Raw genomic sequence first — 14,928 nt, 5'->3', positions numbered from 1 at the left:
GTTCACAATTACTGCATTTAACGACTAAGTTGAATCCAAGTCCACGGATACTACTTTCCGAAAAAGTCACATTTCCACCGCACGTTTTGCACATGATCATTTCACTCAGCGTTTGAAACAAGAATAAAAATTCAATCAAACGGTATCCATAGCCATTATTAATTTCCACTTCCACCGATTTCGTTCTTAATTTTTTCGCGGAAGGACTTGTCGATTCCGTTTCATTCTCCATCGTATGGTGGCGGCGGTCTTTTCCTACGTCGTGAAGGTCGTCCGGGAGTTTCGCGTGAACCCTTTCGGTCGAAAGAAGCAGGCTTCATTTTGATAAAAGTATAAAAACTATACGTTAGCCACGCGGGAAACACCGAAACGATCACAGCTTTTCGACACACTGGCCCTTAAAATTACGCAGTACCGGCGTCCTTACTTTTGAAATCGCTTCTAACTGACTATAAAATATATCTAGTGACATCTGTTAATCGACTTGGAGTATTAGAAATGTTAGAAATTGAATTGCAAGTCACTACGCTGTACCCGCCGAACAGATAGGAATTTGCCGCAGGTATGCGTTTCGGAGCGCTTCGGTAAAAGGTCGAAATTTCAATGAAGAAAAATTTAGCCGGCTATTACACCTAATGTAACTTATTTTAGAGGGTTCAAAGTATTTTTTAAGCCAATAAAAAAAAAATTGAATTTTTGAAAATTTTACAGTAGACTTCTCCCTTAAAGGTGAAATATAATAGGTGGTTTTATATGAAGCCGCTCGTTGACAATAGATTGCGTTAAGTAAACAATTTCTTCGAATTGAAAGTTGGCAATACACATGATGACAGGTCTATAGAGTCCCTCCAGACACCATAAGTGGCATTTGTGCGACGCGTTAACATAATCTATTTTTATTATATTTACAGTGTCAAGTTTTATTCCAAATAAGTCATATTTGTGGGAAGTTATGCTCTATTATTTCTTGACAAAGAAATCGCCCGCGACAATGCATCATTTGCTAGAGAAATTATTTGCCGAACATGCTTCATCGAATACAACATGCAAAGAGTGGTTTTGCCGCTTCCAAAATAGTGATTTCTTTATGGACAATGAAGACCGCGGAAAACCATCCAAAAATTTGAGGACACGGAATTGGACGCATTATTAGACGAAGACTCGAGTCAAGCGCTGATGGAGTTGGCCGAAGCCTTAATTGTGGACAAATTAACAGTTTCCAGACGACTACAGATGTTGGGATGTGTGACAAACAAGGAAATTGGATACCCCAATTATACATTGAAGTAAAGGGACATTGAACGCCGGAAAACCACTTTGAACTGCTGCTTGAACGACAACAACGAAAGGGTTTTCTCCATCGAATCATGACTAAATATGAGACATGGATCTATTTCGACAATCCGAGGCGAAAAGTAACATGGGTACGTCCCAGGAACCAGGCCCGTCGACGCCAAAGAGAAATATTCATGCCAGTAAGGTCATGCTCTGTATCTGGGATCAGAGAGGTGTCGTGAATCGAGCTCCTGAAACCGTCGGAAACCATCACTGAGGATCGTTATCGACTGCAACTAATCCGTTTGAAGCGAGTTCCGCACGAGAAGAGGCAGAAATGTGAGAATTGCCGCGACAAGTTGATTTTGCTGCACGACAACGCCAGGCTGCATGTTGCTCAACCAGTCAAGTACTTAAAAGGAATGAACTGGGAAATCCCAACCGACATATTCCTCCCTCCGATATCGCTCCCTCTGATTACTATTTGGTTTGGTCGATATACTCAGCACTTACGGCACAGCACTTCACCTCGTACGATGGAGTCAAAAAAATGGCTGGATGACTAGATTGCCTCCAAAGAACCCGAATTTTCCCTGCATGGAATCTGATGGTTGGCCGAAAGATAGGTCAAAGTTATTCTTTCGTTCAAAAATGGGCGGTTTCATATGCAACCATCAAATAAATAAAATAGAAAATCTCTTTTAAAGACTTCATTCTACAAATATTGAAATGTGTAAAATGATTTTTTAAATTTTTTATCAAAAATGGCGAGCCTACAGCTCCTCATGCGCAATCACTTTTTTTAGGTCCTTCACGGCTAACAGCAGATCTCTTAAATGGTTGCACCTAGAACCACTCAAAAAACCAAAACTAGAACGCACCAAAACTAGAACGCACAAAAAACCAAAATTTTCAGAAACTAGATAAGATTTTCTTTGGAAGCACGTAGAGAAATAAAAAAAAAATATGACGATTTGTTAAAATGGTGGAGCTATAAAGAATTTTATATTTTGGTTAAAAATTTTGCATAAATTTATTTATTAGAAAATAGTTTTGAAGTAATCGTAAAATCCCTATATACTTTTCTAGAGAATCTATTTAAGAAGATGCCCTTAAAATTTCAAGTCAATTGGATGAAAATTGTTTGAGTTATGCTACTTGCCTTTGAAAAACATGAATTCAAGAAAAGCGCATTCAAAGTTTTCGGTAACATTTTTTTCTGTTTAACACGACAAATTTTCAATGTACCTTCAATCTGCATTGTCTGCTCCATACAACTGCCTTTCCAGGTCCAAATTAGCCTCCTATTCTTTTTTCTTTGAAGATTTAAAAACCCTCCGATCATTTTATGCGGCATCAAACATCTTGCGCTTTGCAAATTTGATGCGGCGCGCATCAGCTTCTATGTAAAAGTTATAATAATTTGTGCCCACTTCATCTCCTAATACTTACATTATTTCCATTAGACCATTAAATCGGTCATTAAAATAGCATGTGACAATATCTGCGGAGATATCAGGTAATGTATTGCTGTTCGAGAATGCTTTTGGAGCCATGCTCCACACACAATTATTATAATTTTCGCTATTGTTTGATGTATACCCTCCAAAGCAACGATTTAGCAAATTATCGCTACATATGTCTTCATAAACAGGTTTAATAGCTATAAAAACGTCTATGCGAAGAGGTGGTTCATGTACGTATATTCATGCAAAGTATTGGCAGCTTCCGCCCGTTGCCACGAGCACTACGATTGCTCGTCTTTCAGGCACTTCTCGTGCTGCGACTGCAGCGATCAGTTGAAAGTTTATGAGATAACTTCGCCCATATATCGTTTCTCATCTTCTCGATAGAGCCGTGTTTGCGACGAATAAGTAAACTGTAGTTAATTGATAATTCATCAATCAATTTAACTGGTAAGTTTACCCTTACCGTTCTTCATATTTTTTTTTATTTCACAAGCGCGTCCCTATCCTGATCTATGCACTCTTTCTTTTTTACTGTAAAATTTTCGTAGGGATCAGCTTTTAATACTCCTTTGAAGGTCTTGCTGTCACCATCGCCGATATAATTAGCGTATTTAATATTGTAAAGGGTTTTGGAGCGCTGAAACATCTCGATCATGACATCAATGTCTATCTTACCACATGAGCCGTTATGATTGACTTGACATTCATTTGAATTGCGTCTCCGCCCACTCTTCGTATTAAGCTATATCTTCTTCCTTACTCCAAAATTCACAGGATTTATAGTATACTTAGATTTCACTACGATGTCAATGACTTTTCCTGTATACCAATCGATTAGAGTCATTAATCTGTACAAAGACAAAAATCCTTTTTACCGCCATGATCCGTTGCCAAAAATAATAAAAACATTGACCTGCCTATTTTCTAAAGAAAATCTCTTTATTTTTAGCTTCTCTTTTTTCAAACGAACTGCTGTTGTAACTGTAGCGAGGTTTGCAACGATTCTATCATAAAATGATTGAAAAACTGGTCGCTGAAATTCCATAAACGCACAAAATTTAAATATACCATGAAAACCTACACTCAATAAATGCATTGCAAATACTATGCGACGGTTAACTTCGTATCCATAATTAACATAAGCGACTAGATAACTAAGCACAGCAGATTGCCCAGAACTTTGCAAGATACAATAATTCTGAAACCCAAGCCAAGCTTACTCAATAAATTTTACGTCTTTCTCGCACTTTAAATATACAACCACTTCAGCAATAGGAACAAAAACAATGAGAAAGTTTATCAAACGATACCGATACGATCCATTATTCACTTCATAGTTGTTCCTGGATGTGTTGAGTTTTTGAGCAGACGTGCTCACGTTCTTGAGACCTTCTTCCTTTTCGTATCGATTCTGCGGATGTCTATTTAATATTTTAATCCTTTTTGTAGTTATAGTATTAAACTTAGTACTTTTCTTTCCAGCATACACCTTTCTCTTTTCACTCATGATCATTAAAAGTTTCGAAATAAGAAACTGAAGCAAAATATTCACGAGTATTCTAAACAGAAAATAAAACGTCTTATTGCATCCAAGCGGCGTGATTTCGAAGGTTGCACTGAAGCCACGCTACTATTTTTTAAATAATATAGACTACTAGCACCGTACTAATACATAATAGTACTAAATACTCGTAGAAAGTACCTGTGGAGTACTTGATTGACTGGCGTGACGCGCCGAAACTGCTGACTGCTTAGTCGGCACAGTAACGCGCTGCACAAAAGATGTTCAAAACCGGCTTTAAAAATTGTTCTCCATTATAAGTCCTATTGCTTCTTATTTTTAAGACCCTAATATGTCATTTAAGCAAAAAAAATGTCTATTTCCAGAAATTTCTAAAGCGGTTTTACCCTTTTAACTTGGTCAACTTGGTCATTTCGAGGTTATGAATGTCTATATGTCTGGTTTACCTTTGCGACAAGTGACATCTTCAGCTGAATCCACATATAGCGGAAATTTTTAATTCAATTTTGTCCGAATTTTAACGGCATATCTTGTAAGCAATTTTCTTTAATACAGAGTTTAGCTTCCCGTGCGCTCATTAACTCAGACAAAATAATTAACTCCTCGCTAACTTACGAATTTGGCAAAATAGTAAATGACTTTTCTGCTCAGTTTCATTGTAAAATGTATGATGTATAATATACACGTCTGCGCGCCTGCCAAAAAGTTAAGCTGTTGAAAACTTTTTAAGAAAGTCACTTTCATTAAGATTGTTAAATCGCTCACGTGCTAATTCATGATGTTAATGAAGTGCCGAGTTAATTTTTTACCTTCTAGCTTTTTATGTGTCGCGTATGTAATTTTCGTTTCACAAAGTTAAACAAAAGGGTGAACGATAAAGTGTCAAAAAAGACAAAATCATCGGAAAGTGATCAAGGGCCGAGACAATGATTGCAAGACCTAAGCGCGAATGTTCAGAAATATTTGGCGATTTTGCAACGTAAGTAGCTTCAAGATCGGCTTACACAAGTGCAATGGCCATAGAGCGCTTTTATGCGGCTTCACGTGTATTTTATTGCAGCGTAAGGCGGTTTAACGTATATCGTATTTCTATTTTTCATAACGAATCATGGCTCTCCGGTCGATAAATGGAAGCGATAGCATGAGAATCTTTCGCGTGATCGCGGTCGCGTGCTCTTTTGATGCGTATTTGTAGCAATTATGAATGATCTGCAATTCAATCAGCCAAACGAATATTCGGCCAGCCTGGCCTGTGCAAAACTATGTATATATTATGATTTGTTAGCCGCCATCGGCATAGGTAATTTAATTCATTTTGCTAATTCGACTAACCGAGCTTCGTGTTCGTTAAGTCGGCTAAAAATTGGGACAGCCTTCTATTATTAGTTCTTAACTTCGGTCGCGTGCGCGAGTATACGAGGGTGGGGTGAAACGTTTCAGGCCTGAAATAGAGATGGCGCCAGCAGGTCTAATTTTTGGCTTGTATTCTATAGTACTATATCTTAATAGATTGTATATAAATTTTCAAATAGATTGCTCTGTTTGTGTACATTTGAGAGCCGATTGAATAAGACGCCTCGATTGCTTACGTGAAAATGGAAAAATCAGAGAAACGTGCGGTCATCAAATACTTCTATTTAAAAGGCCTAACACCATTACAAATTAAAGAAGAGCTGGATTCCACACTGAAAGACTCTTCTCTATCATATTCAACGGTTAAACAGTGGGTTTCTGAATTTAAGAAAGGTCGCACGAGCACTTCTGACGATCCACGTTCAGGATGCCCCGTTGAGGTCATAACTCCCGAAATGATTGAAAAAATTCATAAAATAGTGATGGAGGACCGCAGATTAAAAGTAAGTAAGATAGCTGAGGCTACTAGAATGTCAACTGAACGTGTGCGCAATATTTTACATGAACATTTGAGCATAAGGAAGCTCTGTGCTAGGTGGGTGCCGCGTTTGCTAACGTTCGATCAAAAATTCACCCAGAAAACTGTTTCAAATTTGGCGCTGTACAAGCGAAACCCCAGCGAATTTTTGCGTCGATTTATAACTGTGGATGAAACTTGGATTCACCACTACACTCCTGAAACTAAACAACAGTCGAAACAATGGATTGGATCATGTGAACCAACCCCAAAGAAGGCAAAAACAATTTTATAGGCGAATAAGGTTATGGCGACTGTTTTTTGGGATGCGAAAGGAATTATTTTCATTGATTACCTGGAGAAGGGTAAAACCATCACTGGTCAATACTACGCAGAGTTATTGCAGCGTTTGAAGGACAAAATGAAAAATAAACGACCTCACTTGGCAAAGAAAAAAATCTTGTTTCACCATGACAATGCACCTGCCCATTCGTCGGTCGTTGCGATGGTTAAAATCAAGGAATTGAAGTTCGAATTGTTCCCCCAACCAGCATATTCACCAGATTTAGCCCCCAGCGACTATCACTTGTTTCTTAACCTTAAAAAATGGCTCGGAGGTAAAAAATTTGAGACCAACTAGGAAGTCATCGATGCTGTAAATGAGTATTTTGAGGGACTTGACATATCGGACTATAAAAATGGTATCATTGCATTAGAGCACCGTTATGAAAAATGTATAAATCTTGATGGAAATTTTGTTGAAAAATAAAACGAAAAAAAAAACAAAAAAAGTTGTTTATCTTTATCAGGCCGGAAACTTTTCACCCCACCCTCGTATATATGTGTATGTGTATGTGTGTTCATATCTCCAGATAAATCAATGTAATGACTGAGGATGCCGTGAACAGAAAATGCATCGTTGCGGTTAATGTGGGCCGACTGAAAATTTAAATTTAATACCAGACAGATACGTATCTGTTTTTTACAATTTTCTGTTCACGATCATAACAAGCTTTGCTAACTACAAGAACAGTGAATAGTGAATCGATTATTATTTTTATACTGTTAGTAGTAAATTTATTAATAGTAAACTGTAACTGATTTCGTAAAATGTTAAAGCTATAATTTCTAAATAATTCCTAAATAATTTAGTTTTAACATTATTTATTTATTTATTTTTAAAACATCGAGATCATTGGAAATAATTCGAGGGCAAATCAAATATAATACGGGGATTTATTTTTCATGATTTATTAGACAAGAGTAAAAATATAATGAAACCAAATTATTTTTCTACATAGTTCCCTGCTACATTAATACGTTTTTGCCAGCGGACAGGGAGCTTGGCTCATTTTCATATTGAGTGAGTGCAAAAGTTCGTGCGGAGGTGCAATAGATGGCGTTAGAAGCGGCGTAAAGTTTTGTCATTAATACCGCCATCTCTGTAAGACATATCGTTGGAAAGGCGACGTGTGCAGCGTTCATTTCAAACAAAAGAATTTGTGTAGATACGAACTGCTTCGAGAAAGATTACTTTCAAAATGAGTGTCGAAAAGGTGCATTTACGGCATGTTATGCTTTACGAGTTTCGGAAAGGAATAAACGTTGCAGCAGCCGTAAAAAACATTCAAGAGGTTTATCAAGATCAAGCACCAGCTAAACGAACTGTGGAAAAATGGTTTGCAAAATTTCGCCGCCGACAGTTTAACCTTGAAGACGAGCCACGCTCAGGTCGACCTTCAGACATTGATGACGATGTTGTGCGAACTTTAGTTCAGAATACTCCGCGAATTTCAACAGAGGAAGTTGCTACAGCACTTAACGTTGACCAATCAACCGCTTTTCGGCGTTTAAAAAAATCGGTTTCGATTTGAAGCTCGATGTATGAGTGCCCCATTTGATGACGGAGAGGAACAAAATCAAACGAGTTTCTGCTGCCGTTTTTTTACTCGGGCGTCTAAAAAACGAACCGTTTTTGGATCGATTAGTGACGGGCAATGAGAAATGGGTCCTGTACAACAATGTTCAGCGCAAACGCACATGGAAACAGGCAGGTGAGCATGGTGAAGCAATGGCAAAGGCCGGTTTACACCCGATGAAGGTGATGCTCTGTGTTTGGTGGGATTGCAAGGGCATAATTTATTTTGAGTTTCTCCCCGCTGGTCAAACGATTGATTCGGACAAGTACTGTCGCCAATTAACCAATCTGAATCGAGAAATCAAACAGAAACGTCCGATTTTGTCAAATCGCAAGGGCGTAGTCTTTCACCACGACAACGCAAGACCACACGTTTCGAGACAGACGCTGCGCAAACTGAACAGCCTGCAATGGGATGTCCTAACTCATCCACCGTATTCTCCTGATATCGCACCTTCTGATTATCACTTGTTCCGGTCATTGCAAAATCATTTAAATGGAAAAAAATTGACTCTTTGGATGCCTTAAAAAACGTTGTGTCTTCGTTCTTCGAATCTAAACCGCGCAGTTTTTATGATCGGGGCATCCGTATGCTGCCAGAACGTTGGAAAAAGATTATAGACAACGATGGAGAATATATCATTGATTGAATAAAGAACTTTGTTTGCCTAATCACTGTCTGACTTTTACTCACAAACTCCGCACGAACTTTTGCACTCACCCAATAAAAGTAGTACGTTGTACAAGGGTGGTCCTTGAAGTACCCGACCCAACAAAGAAAACACAAAAATTTTGGAAAAAATGTATTTATTTTTCAACATAATCTCCTTTCAGCTCTATACACTTTTCCCAACGATGTTCAATAAGTTCGATACCCTTTTTATAATAAGAACTGTCTTGCTCCTCAAAATAGACATTAACTGCCGACATCACTTCTTCATCGTTGGAAAATCTTTGACCTCTGAGCCATTTTTTTAAGTTTGTGAACAGAAAATAATCCGAGGGAGCTAAATCTGGCGAATAGACTTCGCTAAACACTCAATTGAAACATCTTCACGACNCAAATTTTCAGATAATATGCGATGTACCGCACTTTTTGAAATGCCTACTATGTCTGCTAGCTCGCGCACTTTCAGTCGACGATCATCCAGTACCGCTTTGTGGATTTTCTTCACCATTTCTGGAGTCGTCACCTTATTTGATCGACCACTGCGATGCTCGTCTTGGCAGCTCGTACTGCCTCGTTTAAACTCTGCTACCCAATATTTTATTGTTGTAAACGAAGAAGCAGACTCACCCAGAGTAGAATCCAGTTCAGCTTTTATAGTGGTTGGGCTGAGGCTTTTCAAATAAAAGTATTGTATCACATAACGATGACCAATTTTCTCCATTTTCACAAATTCACTGAAAACGTTCACTATTGATGGCTGCCAAGCAAATACTAAACAACATGGCGTTTTCAAACTTAAAACATATGCTTTATAGATTGTGTACTTTCTAATACAGTGATATTTTTCAAACAACTACCGCCATTTTTAGGTCAGGTCGGGTACTTCAGGGATCACCCTGAAGTACTCGTATCTGTGGCTAATTGCACACGAACTCTTCTGCACCCGCATTAACTTCGAAACGTTGCCCTCCCAATATTTCTTTCAGCGGTCCGAACAAATGATTATCACATGGAGACAAATCTGGACTATATATGAGATGTTTAAGTGTGGTCCAGAAAATTTATTTTACTTTATTACGAGTTACGGCAGCTGTATGAGGTCTGGCGTAGTCATGAACCAGTAGAATGCTTCGAATCGGTACACCACGTCTTTTGGTTTGATAAATAACTTTAGTGCTTTTTAGAAGTTGACAGTAATACGTTGGATTCACTGTTTTTCTTTCTTGAAGAAAATCGATCAAAACAACGCTTCTGAAATTCTAAAACGCGGTAGCAAGAACTTTTCTCGCTGACAAACGTGTTTTGGCTTTGACTGGCATAGCCTCTTCTTTTCCCCGCCACTATATACTGGCCTGTTTCGATTCCGGAGTGTAATAGTGGACCTAAATTTCATTACAGGTAAAAATACGGTGCAATAAACCGTTCCTTTCTGCCTCTTAACGAGCCAGAAGCCGTTGTGCAATGGACAGGTGCACCTCTTGCTCACTCATCTTGCTACCGACTGACGAGCGCAGTCGGCAAGTGCAGGGGATCGACTCTAGACATTCCCCTTTTCATGCCCCTAAGCCATACCGCATTGTACCGTACTTCCCTGGCAGTAAAAAATTCGCGTTTATATTTTATTTATCCTCGTAGATTGAGTTATATCACTATTAATTTAAAACAATAAATAGTAGTATGTAAACACGAGCGTGGCATAGCAGATAGCGCACTGATTTGCTACACTAGAAATCCCGGGTTCGCCTCCCAGTAGAAATATTTTCATACGCTGTGTACCTTCTCCGATGGATAAACCACCGAGAGTATCTTTGCCACAAAAACCTTCTCTCCAACAATTTGCTTTTTAGAATCGGCGTTAAATTGTAAGTCCTATATATTTGTGTATAATCTGCGTGTGCAGCAAAGGATATGCGAGAGAGAGATGAAGCCCTACAAAGGGTAGTAACGCCAAAGAGAAAAAGAAAATTGTAATAAATCTTATTGACATTATTTTTGAAGTGGTTTCATTGATATTAATTGCGGCATCTGTTTGTTTATCGTTTACATGTGAATATAATATATATTAGATCGCAACGCGCATACAAGCGGCGTGGGATAAATCGATTTATCCTTACATTATTAGTGACAAGTAATACATAATTTTATGCACATGCTAAAACTACCTCTTTGAGGTGAATGCCAACGGAGAATTGTTTGTTCCTGTAATTTTTCTTAGTCATGTGTTACTTCATTCACTCTCTTTGAGAGAGAGAGAGAGAGAGAGAGAGAGAGAGAGAGAGAGAGAGAAAAGTAAAGAAATTTATATAATTAGGAACTCCTATTAAAAAAAAAATTTATCTAGTAATTACGAACCTGTGGTACGGAAACTCTGAGATAAGAAAACTGTCTAGAGTTAAGAAGTATTCTCGACAGGAGTAAATACTCTCAACGAAAGGGAATAAATTTTTCATTTTATTTTGTATTACTTTTATTATCTAATCTCTGTTTATACCAGACTAGATAACAACGAATTATTTTTTTTTATATAGCTGCTAACTAATTTTGTCTAACATAGCTATTAAGAGAAGTAAGCGTTACATTCCTGGCTAGCAGCTAGCTAATATTATTAAATAGTAGGGATGTAAAACACAACTTTTTTATGTCATGATTAGACAGTCAGTAGATTCAATTTTTGCTCGGATAAATTATCGCTGTATATTCATTGCCACTATAAAAATATTCATAGCCACTATAATAGTCGCTCGCAAAATTTCTATGTAAGAACTGTTGTTAATGACAAAAGCAAATATGAAAGAAAATTTTTATCTGAAAATCAAACTTCTCGCGAAATCTGTTTGCCGTAAAATACATGTTAGCGTCTTGTTCTCTCGTACAGTGGTAGCTTAATAGTAGCTAACTTCGCCGTCGTGAAAAGGTTAACACTTTGCGGTCCGTCGACGGCATGGTGCCGTCGCGCTCATTTCGACATTGCGGTCTGTCGACGGCACTGTGCCGTCGCGATCTGACAACATTGGTTTTATCGAAAAATCGCAACAAATGCGGTTTTAAACAACTGGCAACTGGCAGCTGAGAAAAAGTAAAAAATGTTATCTAACACAGATTTTCCTTCAAATAAAGAAATTTAAGATGTAGAAGATAAATACGACTCTTACAATCAATCATTGGTTTATTATTTATCAATCATACACGTGTTCTCTAATTGTATTTGTTTATTTATCTACTATTTGGTTTTGTATTATGCCGTATTTTATATTATTTCGTTTCATATTATATGGTCATAGATGATATATCACCGATATTTCGTCGACGTGTCTTGAGACGAATTTCGTCAGAATCATCAGACGATGAGAACATTAATTTATATCCGCGGAGAAAAAACAATGTTTGCAAACACATGTAAACGAGAAGAGAAGTATGTTTTCTATTCTTTTATTAATCCTTTTGATATAATTTATGCGCTTAAAAAGGCGATTATATTTATGTTTCACTTTTTTCCAGCTCAAAATAGACCATGATATTGATGGTCTCAGAAAGTAAAGCTCTCACAGAAAAGTTAACTTTTATGGTGTTTAATAACAGAGAAAAGAATGAACTTTACGATAAAATTTGTTTGAATACGCTAGGTTCAATAGTTTTTTAGATATCAACATTTGTATAAGAAGAAAATCAATCAAATAAGCGCAGCTACTTGCGTATTATACCTTCGAGAAGTTCGAACACATTACTCAAGCGTCTTCTGGTGGGCCGCGGACCGCAAGTGTTGAAGTATTATTACTAGATTGTAGCTTATTTCAATGATATTACTTTTCAAATTACAGCAAAATTGCTTACAAGCAAATGATGTACCTCGAAATGATCAGTCACAGGACAATTGCAAGTTCCTCGTATATTGTATACAAATAGTGCAATCTATGTGAATCAATTTTCACTTATATTATTAGTATTAAATAACACGTAATTTCGCAATATTATGAAATTGTAATTTTTCAAACACATAGTTTAAAAATTATTTATGGAAATCGAGGACGCTAAAAATAATAATTTGAATTCCATTACAGTTAATTTAAAATAATACGTAGTAACCAAGACAACAAAAATGTCCCAAATCGGGAAATAAGACATCTTTTGGACATTGTTAAATAATTTTTAAGATAATATTTGTCATCTTTAAGTCGTTCTTAAGACATCTCAAAGACGTCTAATGTCCCGATTTTGGACACCGTCATCATCTTCATCATCAGCCTTGTTTCGTCCACTTCTGGACATAGCTTTTTCCAATTTTTACTTGGAAAGAATTTTGGCGTTTAAAACGCCGCGCTTGCCATTACGTGTTGGAAATTATATTGGAAAGTATATTTCTTAAAACGTGAGGTTTCACACAGTAGTCACCGACTGTGCGTGGACCAACAGTTAACGATTCTTGCAAAAGACGAAGCCCAGTTTTCCAATATATTAGTCCCCACTCTTTTTACTCAATATATGGAGAGCACAGCTCAAAATAAAATTCCGGTGATCTGGTGGACTTGAACGAGGGTTCTCCGCGCTACAAGTCTGGCGCTCTACTACCAGAACACACTGCCGCTCCAATTTGGACATTGTGATGTCTGGAAAATTTCAACTTGTTTCACAGATATTGCTTTTCATTCTAAATTATAAAAAAATTGTTTGTGAGCGAATAATATACACTAGATTGTATGTATGCGTGTGTGGGTACGTGTGTATCAGTGTTGCCACATCCAGGGATTTACTTTTAAATCTAGGCTCTTAAGGAAATTCTGTAATACAGAAAGAGATTTGATAAAATTTTATTTTATATGGGTTGTAAACATGAATCTATTTTTTGCTGCAAATTAATGAAAAATGAACCTTAATTTTTCTAAAAAACAGACAAAGCAATTTGTTTCGTTTTCTTTCTACCTTACTATCGTTATGTGGAAGTGAAACGCATTATTACACATGTACTAATTCCCGTCTCTACCAACTTTGATTAACTGCTAGTTATTTCATGTTGATGATCAATTTTAAAACAAATTAGTTTTTTATCATTTAATATATGCATTATAATTATAGTGTACCTTTCTCTTTCTTGTTTTTTTCTTCTAATTATTATTATTGATAGTAGAAGTTTAACATTTATTATTGGGAGCGTGAATAAGTTCTCGCCGTTTCACCATCAGATGGCGGTATAAACATTTTCTGTGTATAATTCAAGATGATGACGCATCTATATTGAAGTTCTATAACCTATGTTTAAAATCAGTGGGTGTCTTTCCATTAACCTATAAAGAACATTTTCTTTTTGTAGCGTAAAACATGTCAAATTTCGTGCCAAATAAACCGTTTTTGCGGGGAATTTTACTGCACTATTTTATTCAGAAGAAATCTGCAGCTGAAGCACACAGAAATCTTGTAGAAACCTATGGTGATCATGCTCTGTCGGAAAGAACATGCAGAGATTGGTTTAACCGATTTAAAAATGGTGATTTTGATGTTCAAGATAGAGAACGCAGTGGTGCACCAAAAAAGTTTCAAGACGAAGAATTGGAAACATTACTTGCTGAAGATCCATGTCAGACGCAATCCGATGTTGCAAAATCATTAGGAGTTGATCGAACAACAGTTTCGAAACGTCTGACAGCATTAGGAATAATACAAAAGGAAGGATCTTGGGTGCCGTATGAACTGAAGCCGAGAGACGTCGAACGGCGTCTTGTCACGTGTGAACAGCTGTTTCAACGACAAAAAAGGAAAGGTTTCATACATCGTATTGCGACTGGTGACGAAAAGTGGATATACTACAGTAATCCCAAGCGTAAAAAATCGTGGGTTAAGCCCGGCGAAGCAGTAGCATCAACGCCAAAGCGGAATATCCACGGTTCCAAGCTCATGCTGTGCATTTGGTGGGATCAGCTGGGGGTAATGTATTACGAGCTGCTCCAACCCAACCAAACCATCACAGGAGATCTCTATAGATGACAATTGATGCGTTTGAGCCGAGCATTGAAAGAAAAACGGCCGCAATATGAGCAAAGACACGATAAGGTGATTTTGCTGCATGATAACGCTCGGCCGCATGTCGCGTCACCGGTCAAAACATACCTGGAAACGCTGAAATGGGAAGTCCTACCCCACCCGCCGTATTCTCCAGACATTGTGTCTTTTGATTACTATTTATTTCGATCGATGTTCTAACGGCCTGGCTGA

General features: G+C 37.5%; 1 protein-coding gene across 1 annotated transcript in view; it reads right to left on the bottom strand.

The window, feature by feature from the left end:
* Positions 1-9,445, bottom strand: part of LOC106740590 — an 11,901-nt gene extending 2,456 nt beyond the window's left edge. Inside the window, exon 1 of the mRNA XM_014611780.1 lies at positions 9,093-9,445. Within this exon, the coding sequence (XP_014467266.1) occupies positions 9,093-9,445 (353 nt within the window). The remainder of the gene's footprint in view (positions 1-9,092) is intronic.
* Between the last annotated feature and the right edge of the window lie 5,483 nt (positions 9,446-14,928).

The sequence above is a fragment of the Dinoponera quadriceps genome, unplaced genomic scaffold (genome assembly GCF_001313825.1).
Source record: "Dinoponera quadriceps isolate SergipeBrazil2010 unplaced genomic scaffold, ASM131382v1 scaffold554, whole genome shotgun sequence".
NCBI classification, from domain to species: Eukaryota; Metazoa; Arthropoda; class Insecta; order Hymenoptera; family Formicidae; genus Dinoponera; species Dinoponera quadriceps.
The sequence above is the reverse complement of the archived record's forward strand: the minus strand, read 5'-3'. Positions and strand labels throughout refer to the sequence as shown.